General features: G+C 41.3%; 1 protein-coding gene across 2 annotated transcripts in view; it reads right to left on the bottom strand.

The window, feature by feature from the left end:
• Positions 1-14,897, bottom strand: part of LOC138282607 (polyamine-modulated factor 1-binding protein 1-like) — a 1,030,040-nt gene that overhangs the window by 289,140 nt on the left and 726,003 nt on the right. For both annotated transcript variants that reach the window (XM_069220389.1, XM_069220390.1), the window contains exon 18: positions 12,361-12,603. In XM_069220389.1, the coding sequence (XP_069076490.1) occupies positions 12,361-12,603 (243 nt within the window). The remainder of the gene's footprint in view (positions 1-12,360; positions 12,604-14,897) is intronic.

The raw sequence follows: 14,897 nt of genomic DNA, 5'->3' as shown, positions 1-14,897 counted from the left end.
AGCACCGAAACCACCCTCAGCGCCGCCACCTACGACATAAGAACCATACTGGACAGCAGAAAAACTGTGGCCCTCATCCTCCTGGACCTCTCATCTGCGTTCAACACCGGCTGCCCCCACACCCTATGCTCACACCTCAGCAATGCTGGAATCAGGACAGAGCCCTGGACTGGGTCACCTCCTTTCTCACCGGCAGAACCCAGAGTCTGCCTCCCCCCATTCCATTCAGAGGCCATTGAAATCATCTGCGGCATACCCCAGGGTTTGTCCCTCAGCCCGACTCTCTTCAACGTCTACATGGCCCGCTCGCTAACATCGCACGATCCCACAACCTCATCTCATACGCCGACACCCAGCTGATCCTCTCCCTCACCAAGGACTCTGCCAAGACCTACCTCCACAAAGGAATGAAGGCCATCGCCGAATGGATGAAAAACAGTTGCCTTAAACTCAATTCCGACAAGACAGAAGTCCTCATCTTCTGCTCTACCCCCTACATATGGGATGACTCCTGGTGGCCTGCCACTCTCGGAACCACTCCGACTCCCACTGACCATGCACGCAACCTAGGATTCATCTTGGACCCCTCACTATCCATGACCCAGCAAGTCAACGCCATCTCCTCCTCCTGCTTCAACACCCTCCGCATGCTCTTAAAGATTTACAAAGGAATACCCACCAAAACCAGGAGAAAAGTCATCCAAGTCCTCGTAAGCAGCAAGCTGGCTACGGCAATGCCCTCTACGGAGGAACATGGCCAAACTCCAGAAGAGGCTGCAAGGCATCCAGAACTCCTCCGCACCTTTCATGCTGGACATCCCCCGCCACTGAAACATCACAGACCACCTGAAAAACCAGCATTGGCTCCCTGTCAACAAGAGAATCAACTTCAAACTCCTCACCCATGCTCACAAAGCACTGCACAACACCGGACCAGAATACCTCAAGAGATGACTCTCTTCTACACCCCGACCCAGCATATCCGTTCTGCCGACCTAGCCCTCACAACCATCCCATGCATCCGCTGAACTACAACCAGCGGTAGATCATTCTCACACCTCGCTGCCAAAATGTTGAACACTCTTCCCACCCACCTGCGCCAGACCAAAGACCTCCTTACCTTCAGGAAACTTCTCAAGATCTGGCTGTACGAGCAGTAGCAGCACCTCCCCCCTGCCCTTCTCCCTCCTCAGCGCCTTGAGACCCTCACGGGTGAGTAGTGTGCTTTACAAATTCCTGATTGATGGATTGATTGATAAAAACAAGAACAGATAGTGAAGTATAAAACTGCTCGTCGTTGGATGCAGTACATATTCGGTGGACCTGAAAGAGAGGCTGGTAAACTGGCATGTTCTAATGTTATCCCGCAAACAGGGAAGGCTTGTTTGGAGAGGGCCTTGAGAATGTATTGATTGTCCCTGAATTTGAGTCTATATTTGATTCATATTTAATTTAACTAAGATTGAGGCATCATGGGGTCTTAACATTTTTTTTGTGGGATTGATCACATAACTAGGTTTAGGAGTACCTGTAGATATGGCTTTAGTTTATGACGTTGTCATAGTCAGTTATTTGTTTTATTGGCCACAGATGAGAAAGGATACTTTTGGATGGCTGATTATTTTGGGATCTTCTGGACATATGTTTTCATTTGTGCTTTGGTAAAGAAATAACTGTGACAAAAATAGCCTGGGACACACCCTGGAATAATATGGAAAGAAAAACATTGGATGCATCATGTGGTAAATACTGCTGGCAAGTTCACTAAGGTGAGGAGAAAGGGTGGCTAAAGACTATTATGTATGAAATTGGAAGCACACTAAATATCCTTCTCAGGAGCACCTCATGGAAGCAAACTGAAATGCTCCATAAAGATCGTCTCAGGCCTTTCATAGTGTCATTTTAGTGTTTCAATTACTTTGAGAGTGATATCTAAATGCAAAGATCAAAAACACTCAAGTCAATACAGTTTAATAAAAAAAGAATGTAGTTCCAACCCAATTAAACAATAGAATATTACTAATCAAGGCAAATGTTGAATTGTTTCAATAAAAGTCCACGTAGAGCTACTAAAATGGAAGTCAACAGTAATAAATAGTAGCCAATAGTGCATAGTTAATACATTGACTTTATAACTGGATAGGTCCAGTACCTAAGTTAGACTTACTCACAAGTGAACATGGACAAATTTGGCTTTGGAGGTTTACACCGATGGATACCATCACTTTAGAGATCAAACCTAACCACAGGGGAGGATCCAATGCTTCAAATGATGAATGCTCCATGAACTCATGCTGGTCAAGCCGCAATGTGAAAAGCTTTGAGAGGAACAAAAATCTCATGGCTGGAAATATATCTCACAATGCTGGACATAAGCTTATTGATGGGGTCTGACAGCTTGTTGTGGACAGTTCTTTACCAGTGAACTTTGCATCAGGAGGCGTAGGCCAAAGGTAGAGGATGACCAAAGTTCCATGGGCGCCACTGAGATTTTGAGAGTCCACTAGTGAGTGAGCAATTTGGCCTGATGAAATGCTGAACACGTTTTTGAATATCATGACCTTTGTGGACCACTGCTGGTACTAGGTTTTAGGACAGTTTTTCAGATTGGAAATCTACCATTTTATGTGTCTGAGATCTCACCTTGCTCTTTGGATAAAGGTTTTTTGCAGATTTAGAATCATACATTTGAATTTTTCATGAGGTTGTTCAACTTAGCCAAGCACCACAATTGCCTATTGAGTATAAGGTTTTTCACAGCCTTTTCTCACAGCCTTCTTACTCTCATCGGTCTTTCAGCAGGAAAGATATTAATTTCAAGTAGATTTACTCTGCAGGGATCACTACTGTCTCTTTTCATTTTTCAACTCAAATATACTTACACTTAGGTGGACAGGGCAGGCGTGCAGGCATGCAGGGTGCAACCATAAGCTGAAGGCTATACTGTCAATTGGAGCAATGTCAGATGATGGTTCTTTAAACTTTGGCTGGCTAGTCCACTCCAGTGTAAATTCCGGTGCAGGCATGGCATTCCTTTCTCTCCTACTAGGACCTGGCATTAAGGAAGAGACTTCTTGAATCAAAAGTTACAAGGCTTTGTGAGCCTATATTGCCACTTTATTTATAGGGAAAAATCCAAGCTCTATTGGTTCCTTTTCTCAAGCCATAAAGGGCCCAATGTTAATGTATTATTGATGCCTGTTTAGATAAATCTACCAGATCAAGCAGGGTTATTTGGAATGCATATGAAATTAAGGTAGGTTGTGACTGGGCTAAAGTCAGTGAAATTATACTAATGGTTGACCGCTATTATCTGTGGTGTCTTATTTTAGCCAAGGTAAAGGAAATAATAGTGACCATAGAGTTAGAACTCTTCATACCACTATGAGATCTAACCCAGCTAGTCAAGCATAATCGGCACCTATTATTGTATGATGAACTTCAACTTGATGGTGAGCCACTTTATGGCTTGTGTGGCTACTTTTCCACCCCCTTGTAGCTCCAAGGTGCATCCAGGTCCACAAATGAGCCGTGCTGTAAAATCAATGCACATTATGACTCATTAGCTACTCTGTAATTGAGATTGATTCTTTGAAGAATCATTTCAACTGATGTCTATTACAAGCATATGACTCCGAGGTGACTACAACAGCTCTTAACTGACTTGACAGCCGCTGGAGTGGAGAATTGTGAACTTCAATTTTCAGAGTCTCAATTCAGATTCTTTGGTGACCTTACTGCCTCCTGAGAAAGGACAACACATTAGCCCAAATACATCATTGCATTGTACATAAAGGAACCCAAAATCATTGGGTCTCTCAATACATTGATTGGAAGTAAGAACATACTGTCCTTCCAAGCCACAGTATGAATTCAGTCTATAGTTCAATGTTTTCACTGATGATTACATGCATATAATTTAAGAAATCATAGGCTTTAATATGTAGAGAATACTTGATACTTAACTTGCACACTTATTTGAGCATGTTCTGCTGATAAAATAAGTAGCAGAGTGTAAGAAGCACTGAGAAGATTGCTGAACTGGAGAACTCAGTAAGTGTTCTGCAGATTCCTTACAGCTATTTCTCACCTTCTGTAGGCTTTCATTTCCCACCCATAATCTCTTACTTGCAGCTGTGGAAAATCTTTCCTAGCTAAAGATATTTCATGGTTCTGAGCTCTAGATTTGTAATTAGGTATATTTGTTTTGCGTACAGAAGACAATGCTATTAAAATTATTATGTATATGCACTGAGATTTGATCAGACTAGACAAGTATTCTTTTGAAAAAAATATGGCTTGCTCTGGGCTATGTTCTGAGAGCAGCCGCAGTTCTTTCCACTGTGTTTCTACACTGTAAACATTTACTGGGCGCAGCAGCATGTTCTGCTTTGTCGACTCTCTTCCACCAAAATGTTACAGGAAGAAAATCTCAAATCACAAAAATTAAAAAAGAAGTATGGCGTTTTTGTTCAAAAGCTGATTCTGACAGTGGAGCCTATGCAGGCCCTGCAGTGGAAACCTTTGATGAATGGCCCAGATGACACAGAATTATCAGGCAATGAATGCCAAATCACCGCTCATACTGAGGACAAAGATTCAAGGCCACTTTTTCCTGTTCACGAAAAGCCGGTCGGCTCCGGTGGAGGAAACCTTTGATCAATGGCCCAACTGATATAAAACTGTCAGTCAAGCCCTACTGAAGGCAAAGGATCAATGACATTTTTTCCTGGCCATGAATGCTAGTGGTTCAAACAGAGAAAAAAAAAAAAATGACCGACACATGCTGGAAGACAATACCCAGTGCAGCTTGGCCATTGTTTTGAGTAAAAGAAAATATTTTTCTGTCTAGGTGCCTTGAATATGGCAAAACGTTGATGCCTTAAGTCGAATCACCTTTGTTCTGCCCTTGCTGAAGACATACAAGTCTCCACCTGCCTCATGGAGATCTCAAAATATGGAGGCCTGTACTCTAGCAGGCTTGCAGTCAACATCCATCCGCTAACATGGCAGAATGTAGTACAATCAACTAAACCTTAAATTATCCCATATGTTTTTAAGAATGTTAGCAATGGATGCAAGGTTTACAAGAATTTGTCCTATTTTCTTGTGAGAGAGGTATAAAATAATATACAGAGGTATAGAAATAAAGATTAGAAATTATAAAACATCCACTAACCAGAGCCACTCTCTGACCCACCTGTTTTCTCCCTGCTCTTCCTTGGCTGAATTCAGAGTTGCTCTTATGTAATCGCTAAAGAAAATGGGTACGGACTAGTGCAACAATTGACTATTTACTCACCCTTTAATTTTCTAGCTAAAATCTCTGCATCTCCATGACAATCTAAATTGTTCCAGGTTGACTCAAAGTACATGGTTCCGAAATTCCCTCCAAATTTTTTTAATGTACTGCACAGTGAGGAAGGTCAAAAAGCTGTGCGCATTTAGTATGATGGAAACACAGTACTTCTGACATACATTAGATTCAGCATTCAGTACTTGGAAGATCAATGAGCAATTCAGTCTAATAGAAATGTTAAAATACAATAACAAATTGAAAATCTAAGAAATTATACCCTTTTTAGTTTTAATGGCACACTGTCTCTAAGAACAAGAACATATGCTTAGTATAGCAGGCTGGAAGATTGTACTAACCAAAATAAATAACACTAAGAAAAAATACAGCACTGCACCCAGTGAATCTTACATTCTATCAATACCTACAAATTAATATTAAGCTATAAGCAAGGTACAAAGCAATGCTATATGCATTAATAGTTTCTAAGGCTTTTTCTGTCTTTTTGTTAGGACATATGTTTAAGGTGAGTATGAGACTCTAAGTGACACACCTACTGAAAAGGGCCACGTAGTCATTTACAAAATAGAGCCACATCTTCCTGAGGGCTGCATGCCTTACATAAACCAAGATAAACACCAGAAAAGGCATTAGCCACTCTGAAACAAAACAACAGTATAGGATAGAGACAAATTAGAACAATGTTGATGATAACCTCAATACTAAAATGTAAAACATTTTTCACAAAGGAGCCAGACATATCAAACTAATAAAAGCAATTCTTTAGATAATAAATAGAACATCAGGATGCTAGTGAACTAATGCTGGATTTTAAGCTAAATCTCATATAATCAAAGTGTCTTTGTAAGGATTTTTAATAGGGTCAGGTGACCCTACACATTACTTTGCAACTACTGACAAATTCACTTAGCAATAAGTAGGGCCTTCCGATTCAAAATTTAGAATTACTTAAAATTCTTCCTCCTCAGAATCACAGTTTTACTTAAATGCCTGTTAAGGGCAATGACACAAAACTCCATAGTTCACATGCACACAAGCACCGGTATTAGTCACCACCATATCGTAGCACAGCATATTTAAAATCAGGGCACAAGTACTGTGGCTACACAGGCACATGAAGGAAAGCCTTGTTCAAGCAAGGCTAGCACTGACACCTGGGGCTGGAAATGTGCACATGTCAACTAAATATTACTCTTGATAATATTCTGACTTGAATTGTAGGTTACTTACAATATGCATTACACTCCATGAATACACTTGACTCTGACATGCTCATGACCACAAAGAGCTACGAAGAAGGACTGCCTCATAGGCTTAGATTAGGAATTAATTCTGGAATCTAGACATAATTCCACTAAGTTGTAGCATGATAACTGGGCAGGGTGCTGTTCCAGGGCACAGCATTCTCGCATTTTAAGAGATGCAGACAAATTAATAGACAAAGCATTTGACGAAGTGTGAAGCAACAGACCGATTGCAGTGTGAGCTAATCTGAAGGCATCAATTTTGCCATTGAGCCTCCTTTGCTCTACCAAGTACAGCTTTAGCTCAAGTGCAATAGTATCAAAAGAGATTCAGAGTTGGAGCACGAAAACTTTATGGTGAGTGAATAAGTGAGGCCCTAAAGTTCATGATTTGTTTCAATCCTGCATGGGTTCCAATCAGTAACTCTCCAACCATTGAGAAAAATATGATAGTACACCATAGGATTATAGTAAAACAAAACACAATGGGATGCCCAGATGTGCGTCCCTTCCTTGCTGTGCTACAGGATCAAATCCAGAACTCACTGATGAAGCCTAACAAGCTCCAAACTGCTCTGGGGCTGTTTGTGTTCCCTTCTGGAAAGGGCCTCACCTATTGGTTCAGGATGGACTGTTTCCATGAGTAGCTGGTCCATGTCTAGAGTGGGGCTGTGGTGTGAAAAATGGTGAGCTTGAAATCTAGCCAGAGGGTAAGACTATTTGCAACAGTTCCTCCAGTAGAAAAAATGCCTTTTCTCCATCACTCAATATTTGTTCACCTTTTTCTAGGCCCTAGTTTTGCTAGCTTCAGAACTCTGTGCAATTTACCACTCCAAAACAGTAGTAAATTGTTTGTACTTCTCATTGAAAACATGGTCTTCATATTGGAACTTCCTATTTGGCCTTTTTAACTTCCTTATCAATCCACTGCAAAAGGTGCCTAAAGTGAACTTATTGCATGGGAAGATCAAAGTGATATGTCGGCTGTCGTGTGCATTTACAGCACCTACATAAATGACAAAAAAAATATGTCTGCCAGTAGCACCACTGTTTTGGCTTGGATGCAGTTTAATTGCGGACTCATAGTAGGTACAATTCCTTTGTCAAATCTACTTTTATATATTCATAAGTCACCCTGGAATCATACCCAAGCCCACAAAGGAGGCTGCTAATATGCAAAAACAGAATACCCTACAAATTGGGGAGGGTATACCCTCACAGTGACATAAAACCCAAAAGCTATTTCACTATGTAAGTCTTGGTAGCCAATTCCCTAATCAAGCTTAAGTAGGATTACAATTGTAATTACCTATCTCCAATAGGGAAAAGGCTACATAAATGCTTCAAATTTATTTCCCACATTGTTTAAAAAAAATCTGTTTAATGGTCAAATCATATGTTTGATAACTTAAGCAGAAAAGTAACTTTATAAATTATACTTTAGGCTGTCTAAGCCATAACAGATTTTAAACAAGTCCTGCCCCTTATCACACGTACAGAGCTGGAATACACATCTTCAGCTGGGAAAGACCTTTACTCAGGACAATGGCCTGCCTTTGAGCCCAGGATGGGCCAAAGTGTATTAACTGCTATTTATTTAGCAGGGATTAGCTATCAGGGTATTGATAGGAACAGTTGGCAAAACAAAAGGCAGCTTTAGCACTACTTCTTTTGACTTTGAGATGCCAAGTAGAGTATCAGAACACCATTCAGAGGGCCCAGGGGCAAGCAGGAGCAACTGTGTCCAACTGTGGAGGTTGAGGTCTTTTACTCCTGATAGCCCAGGACCTGACCTACTATGGAGCCTGAGCAACTGGCCCAACAACTCCCTCAGCATTTGACTCTCAGTGTCATAGTGGGTCAAGCTGTCTAAGGCTTTTAGGGGCAGAGGTAGACGTAGAGGGGATAATATGGGATCACAACTCGAAACAGGTTCAGCAGCAGCAATTAATGACTGCTCAGACAAATATTTGCTTTTATGAAAAAGATGCATTTATATATGGATAGAGAGTAAAATATGACAAACACAAATAATACACACAGTCCCCTGAGGACAAGGCTCTAGAATTTTATAGGTGAAACCCGAAGCCCCACTACCCTCTTGCTAGCAGTAGTGGTTATTCCCGATTTACTATAGGTGACAATCAGGTAGAGCACCAATAGCAGTCCGAGTTTAAGGAGTCCCACTCTGACTCTTTATTAAAGTCAAATGTTTTCTAGCATGAAGGCACTATGTGGCAGGCAAGTTCCCCTGGGGTCATCTGGCCTGTAAATAAGTTTTACCTGTAAGTCTTTCACACATCCTGGGAGGGGCAGTGGTTGAGTATCCTTGAGTTCCTCACACATGGTCCTGCTGAGGCATTTGCCAAGAGGTCCACAATGCTCCTTTTATGCTTGGTAAGGCTCTTGGGATCCTCCCCCCACAGGTTGCTGGGGGCTGGGATGTTCCTGGTAGAGGTCCTCAGTTGAGGCTTGGGTCCGCTGCAGCCTCCTCCTCACAACGACCCAGAGGCCTCCACTGACATATGGGGTCACCAACACTGCCCTGTACAGAAGCTACAACCCACTTGGAATAGCAGAAATTGACGGCGCTCCGCACATGGGCAATGGTCCAATTTATGTATCAGCACACTTCAGAGGGACCCCAAATGGCATATGGGGTCATTGACCTACAAGCTGCACACTGGTGATGACCCGATTGTGCAGCAACTGTCAGGGCCCCCTTCACAATGGCCCACCTCTGGCATACAGGGGTTGCCAACTTTTCCCTGCACATCAGCTAAGACCTGATTGATGCAGCAGCCACCACTTCATACCTCACTACATGGATTCAATCTTCAGGATCCCCCACTAGACCTCACTTCATCCAGCACCCTCCGCTTCCTTACAGGGCACACTCGTCTTTATAAGCATGCAGGCAATACTGCCCCAGACTCAAGGGAAATGTGGTCTAGAAGTCCCTTGGTGATGCCCCCTCACCCAGTCGGAAGACTGGCAGGGCTTGGCCCCCATTCTTGGTCACAGTCAAAAGTCTTGCAGTTCTTCTCCCCCCTCGTAGAACCCAACTGGCTGCTTGACAGTTGATAATTTGGGGGGGCCTTGAGTTTCCCTTTTTATAGTCCATTTCCAGACACCAAATGGGATCTACAGCCTGAGTTTTTGAAGTTTATGTTTGGGTTCAGGTTCCTTTTGAAGTGTCCTCTCCTCTGCCTCACCCTTCCTCTAGAAAGCAGTCTGCCAAAGCACGAGCAACTCAAAATCTGATAGAACCACAGCACAGGCTATCCAAGTTACTGGAGGTTTACACCTGAATGTCGGCCACAGTGATAACTAGATCAAAAGGTTACCCAGAGCCTCAGCTCCACTCTTTATGATTATTTTATCAACCTAATCTCCTTCCTGTGATGTGCCCAGGCCCCTTCCTAATGAGCTTTTCCTGACTCAAAGAGCACCCTTTTAAAGTATAATGAAGAGCCTGGCTCTCCCTTCATCCCATGTGTCCCCATCTAGCTCACAGGAATGCAGCAATCCACAAATATGTCCGGGGGATTCTTCTACCTCTTCATGCTCCTCGAGTTAGCCCTGTGTCTCCCAAAATGAAACCCAGCATTTTCCATGTGTTGCACCATTCTCAGGCACACATACACCCAGCGCAGTCATATAATATACACATACTGTACAGCACTTTATCATTAATGTATTGTACCCTTCCCTTCACAGTCACACAAACACCCAGAACATGCATATAACATACATACACTGCACCATCCCTGTATTGTGCTATTCACAGGCATACAAACAACCAGCACATGTATAAACACACACATCCTGTGCAGCAGTGCACACCAAACCGATGTAGACTAAGGGTAAGTTCAGCACACAGCAGCAACATTTTAAATAGTGTGTTCTCTCTTACTAATCACTACACTCTGTGCTGCCACGACTGCACTTGTGCTGCTTACCTCTGGGTAGAGGCACAAGTCCTTCCCCACTATGAGGGCAGTAGGTTTGTTCACCCATCCCTGTTCAAACAGATTGAAATCTGTAAGATTTGCCTATGCCATGGCACACACACAATTCATGTTCGCCCATGGCAACATAAATCAGCATCAGGGATCCAGACATCAGAATAGTTGGGGCACTCAGGGCAGGGGTGCACGTCCATCAACATGAAAGGGACTTTTCCAAACCAACAAAGAGCTTCTCCTGTTCATCCCCGAGATCCTCAGAGACAAAGTCACAGCAGGACAAAACACACTTTTGACAATATCAGTTGGAAAGATAGGTAATCTGAATGGGGGAGTAGTTTAGGAGCAAAAGGCAGACCTGCCTCATGACAGCTGTTTTTGGAATCCCTAAACAGGAAGTCCTGTGTAATTTTACAGTAAGGAAAAGTGGAAGTGCAGCAAAAGGAGGTGAGGAAACTGTGAGAAAATAGAACTAATCACGGACTACTACACAGGATCCATCTGGTGGCACCACCACTTCTGACTATTCCTGGGTCTGAGAAGACTACCCCTGAAGAAGAAGGCCCTGATGGAAGAAGGTTCCCGACTGCTGCTGAAATAAAATGGCTCACACAATGACTCAAGGACTTTTAAATCCCGGTAGCCCTCAGGGAAATGTTTTTCTATTTACCTAGGAAAGAGGTGTATGCTTCCCTGGTTAGAATAAAATGTTCCTGCTGCAGACAAAATCTAATTATATGTTTCCAACAAGAGAAATTAGGTCAAGTCAAGCAAGCATTTATCAATTGTATTCCACCTGATTTGTAATCAGGGTCTAAGTCTGAATATAAAATCTTTGACTGGTTGATCTTCTTTATAATAGTCAGCCTGAAGCTGCACCTTGTTCTTGGACAATCATAGACAGTGACTTTAGATTGGTGCTTTACTTTTACTTTTACTTAGCGCTTTTTGTTCTAAAACTTAAAATCGTATGTCTGAATGCCCTTAACATATTTTGATGATCTGTGTACACTTTTCTAAATTGGTTTGTTAAACCTATTATGTTGTGTACCTTACTTTAAAATTGTTGCTACTACTTGAACATAGCAGGGATTTCCATAGCTACCTAGAATAGACTAGTCTTTCTGAAAGAATTGTGTTTTGGCATAACCAGGATGGGTTTATTAATTTGATAAGGGAATCTTCTCCCACATGAATAATCCCATTTCTGATGCAGCTCATCACCTTTTGTGTGTTTGATATACTCAAAAAGGTCCCATCCCTTGACCCACCTGGTCGCTTCCTGATACTGCCCTAGCTCATCTGGTGGTTTGAGGCTCAACCTCCCCTTCCTGGACTAAAACATACTTTAGATAGAATGATCTCATTCTTTGAAAGGGGTGAGTTTTGTATTACAATATAATTTTTCACTACCATAAGAACAAATATGTGCTGTTGGACAGGACAGACTGTTCAGGGTATTTCAATGACTTCACATCCCAGGAGGGTTGATGTGGCTGGTCTACATGTAACAAAAGTAAATAAATCTAAACTTTCCATCATACATGAGAAACTCTAATTCATTCCCATTGCAGGAGGTGTAATCACAGCTTACCCACAGCTTCACCCATATTTACCTTCTGAAATGGTGAAAGGAAGTGATGAGGACTGCACACAGATTTAGCAATACAGTTAATCATTTCCATATGCCAATTTCAATATTTATAATTAATTTGGTATTCATTTTGGAAGCTTAATCTCAAGACTTTTCATTTTTGTTTTTCAGATGAATTGTCACTGCTTTGAAGGGAGTGTCCCCTATATAATGCCATTTATTATCTTATTTACATACCTTACTTAATGCTTCTTTATAAAGAGATTCAGACTTTTCTAAGTCATTCCTTAGTTTTGTCATTTCTTTTTTGTATTCTTGCATCTTCATGAGGTTCTCCTGAAGCTCCGTGGTTGCAGAGTCAAGTTCATTCTGTAGGAGCAATGCGTTCTGGTTCCACCGTTCTAGATCAGTAGAATGAGATTGCTTGGTAAGGTCCAGATCACTCTGCAACTGTTCTACCAGCTTCACTTTACATGCAATCTGAAAAATTAAGTTTCAGTAATAAGTTACTGGAGGAATTCACATCATAAAGTAATTCTATATCATATGTAGCAATGTCTTAAGAGCTATACATATCTTAACTATAGATCTTTAATGCAAATCTCAATGATTTTCTCACTGCTAAAGGGGAAATGGCTACAGCTGGGACGCAGCATGCATATATAGTGGGGGAGAGAACAACCTGCACTGGAAAAGGAAGTGTAGCATCACAAAGAATGATTTGGGGATATGTAGTAGTCAAACCGGGGCAGTAACTACAATGTTTATCAAGAAGGCTTGATGATATGTGTCCCATGCAAATGTTCTTGCCACACAGCTTCCAAATCTTCTTCATGTTCCTGCAAATGGAGAGGCAGAGGTCACTACTTATACTTAAATTCAATGTAAAGTTTTGCAGGTTTATATTTGAGTTTTGGAGTCTTGCATGTTCCTGCACAGGCAGGCACCTTATTGGCAATAGTTTTTATGCTGGTATCATACAGGGAAATGGGGCAAGTGTGGACTGCCGGACAGAGACCGCCGCACATCTCAGATAACTAAATCAACATGTCAGGGCAGACAAGGACAAGGAAAAATAAAAGAGCAAGTCAACATGAATAGTACTTAGTTAAAATACTTAACAGGGTGTATTCTATTTCTTGTGACAAAGGGCCACATGTCCAAAGCTTTCTTCTCATTGCAAATGGCCGGATTCAGACCCCTTCTCCTTTGTGAATGCATGCAAAAATATATTTTCAGAGCAGGTTGTCGTCCCACAGACTTGCAAATGAGTCACAAATTGTGAGTCGCAAAACTCTAGGTCGTACATCTGGCCCAAAGTGCATAAAACAGTTGAAGCTTCTTCTGTTAGCATGGACTGGAAATGCATGGTCCAGCTACTTTTGAAAATTAGGCTGTGCATGGGAGATCCAACACACATGAATAGTCTGTGCAGTTTTGACACTGGCCAAAAATATGTTATTGTGTATTACATAACAGCCCACTTCTTTTGAGGCAGATGATTTTATTTCTGAAGCCAGTTTGCACACCTCTTCCTTTTGCAAGGTATTATGTTCACATTCAAAAAATTCTCAAGAAGTTTGCAAAATGTGTACAAAAAATATAAGTTTCTGTATTAATATAGCTTATGTATGCAAGAGCTGATGTTTAGTGAATGAATCTATAAATGAAATGACTCTGGAAAGACTTTGAAGTGTAGTTATGTTAGCTCAACATCAACTGCCAAGGCATGCAGAACACTTGATTCGGTCATTACTCACAACAGTAATCTCATACCGTGACTGGAGCACAGAGACAAACCAGCCAACCCATGATCACTGGCAAAGGACTGAGGAGTGAATTAGAGAGCTCGCATCTCCAGCCGACTACTTGTGCATCCAAAGAAATCCTTTTAGATATGATTTTAGATGTAATTATATTTTCTGTGTGTCAGGTAAACAGGCAGTTTTGATTATTTATATCTTTTACTATTTCATATTTAAGTCCACCTTCATATTTATAGAAAGGGCCAATTATTTGAGATCCTGGAGTTACCAGAAAAAGGGAGGCACTCTGACTAGACAAAAGCATAGATTCCAATAGGGTACAGTACTTTTAAGCTTACAAGATTAGAGAGGGAATGGAAGTTGTGTAAGTTAGAAGTGTCATCTCTCCAAGGAGAAGATTTTGTTTTTGTACTATTCAGATAAGACCACGCCATATGGGTGAATCCAGAAGATTAGATGATTATGTAAGATAAATCTAGATTATTGGCTTTGAGCTATGGCTACAAAAAAAAAATCATGAGGACCTATGGTAGTTGTGTATGCTAGAGCATGGCATTTAGTCAAATTGATGTAGATATTGTATTAGAGGTTTGCACAAACACTTGGAAGAGGTTCTAAAACTAGTATTAAGTGTTATTCTTACTAAACCATTTGTGTACTTTATGGAAGATTAGGTATTTCAACATAAAACATACTAATTTTAGTAGCATCTTTGCTATAAATACAAAAGGGTTTCTGCTGACGATTTTAATAGCTTAAGTACTTTTCAATGTTCTGTTCCACAACCAAAGTCAAAGGACTTCTTGAAACTACAGTTTTTTTCTTAACCAAGACAAAAAAACATTTTAACACTTTGCGGTAGCACCATGAAAGGGCCGCCACTGAGCCTCATGTAGTCTGTGATCTAATAATCTGAATAATATCTAAATAAAAACAAGGCTTAACAAAAATCCATTCCAGTGGCCTGTGTGCAAGAAACCTTTGCCTATATTTCTATACTCAAGCATG

Source organism: Pleurodeles waltl, chromosome 2_2 (assembly GCF_031143425.1).
Source record: "Pleurodeles waltl isolate 20211129_DDA chromosome 2_2, aPleWal1.hap1.20221129, whole genome shotgun sequence".
Lineage (NCBI taxonomy): Eukaryota > Metazoa > Chordata > Amphibia > Caudata > Salamandridae > Pleurodeles > Pleurodeles waltl.
Note: the sequence above shows the minus strand (reverse complement) of the source record. Positions and strands in the feature narration are given on the sequence as shown.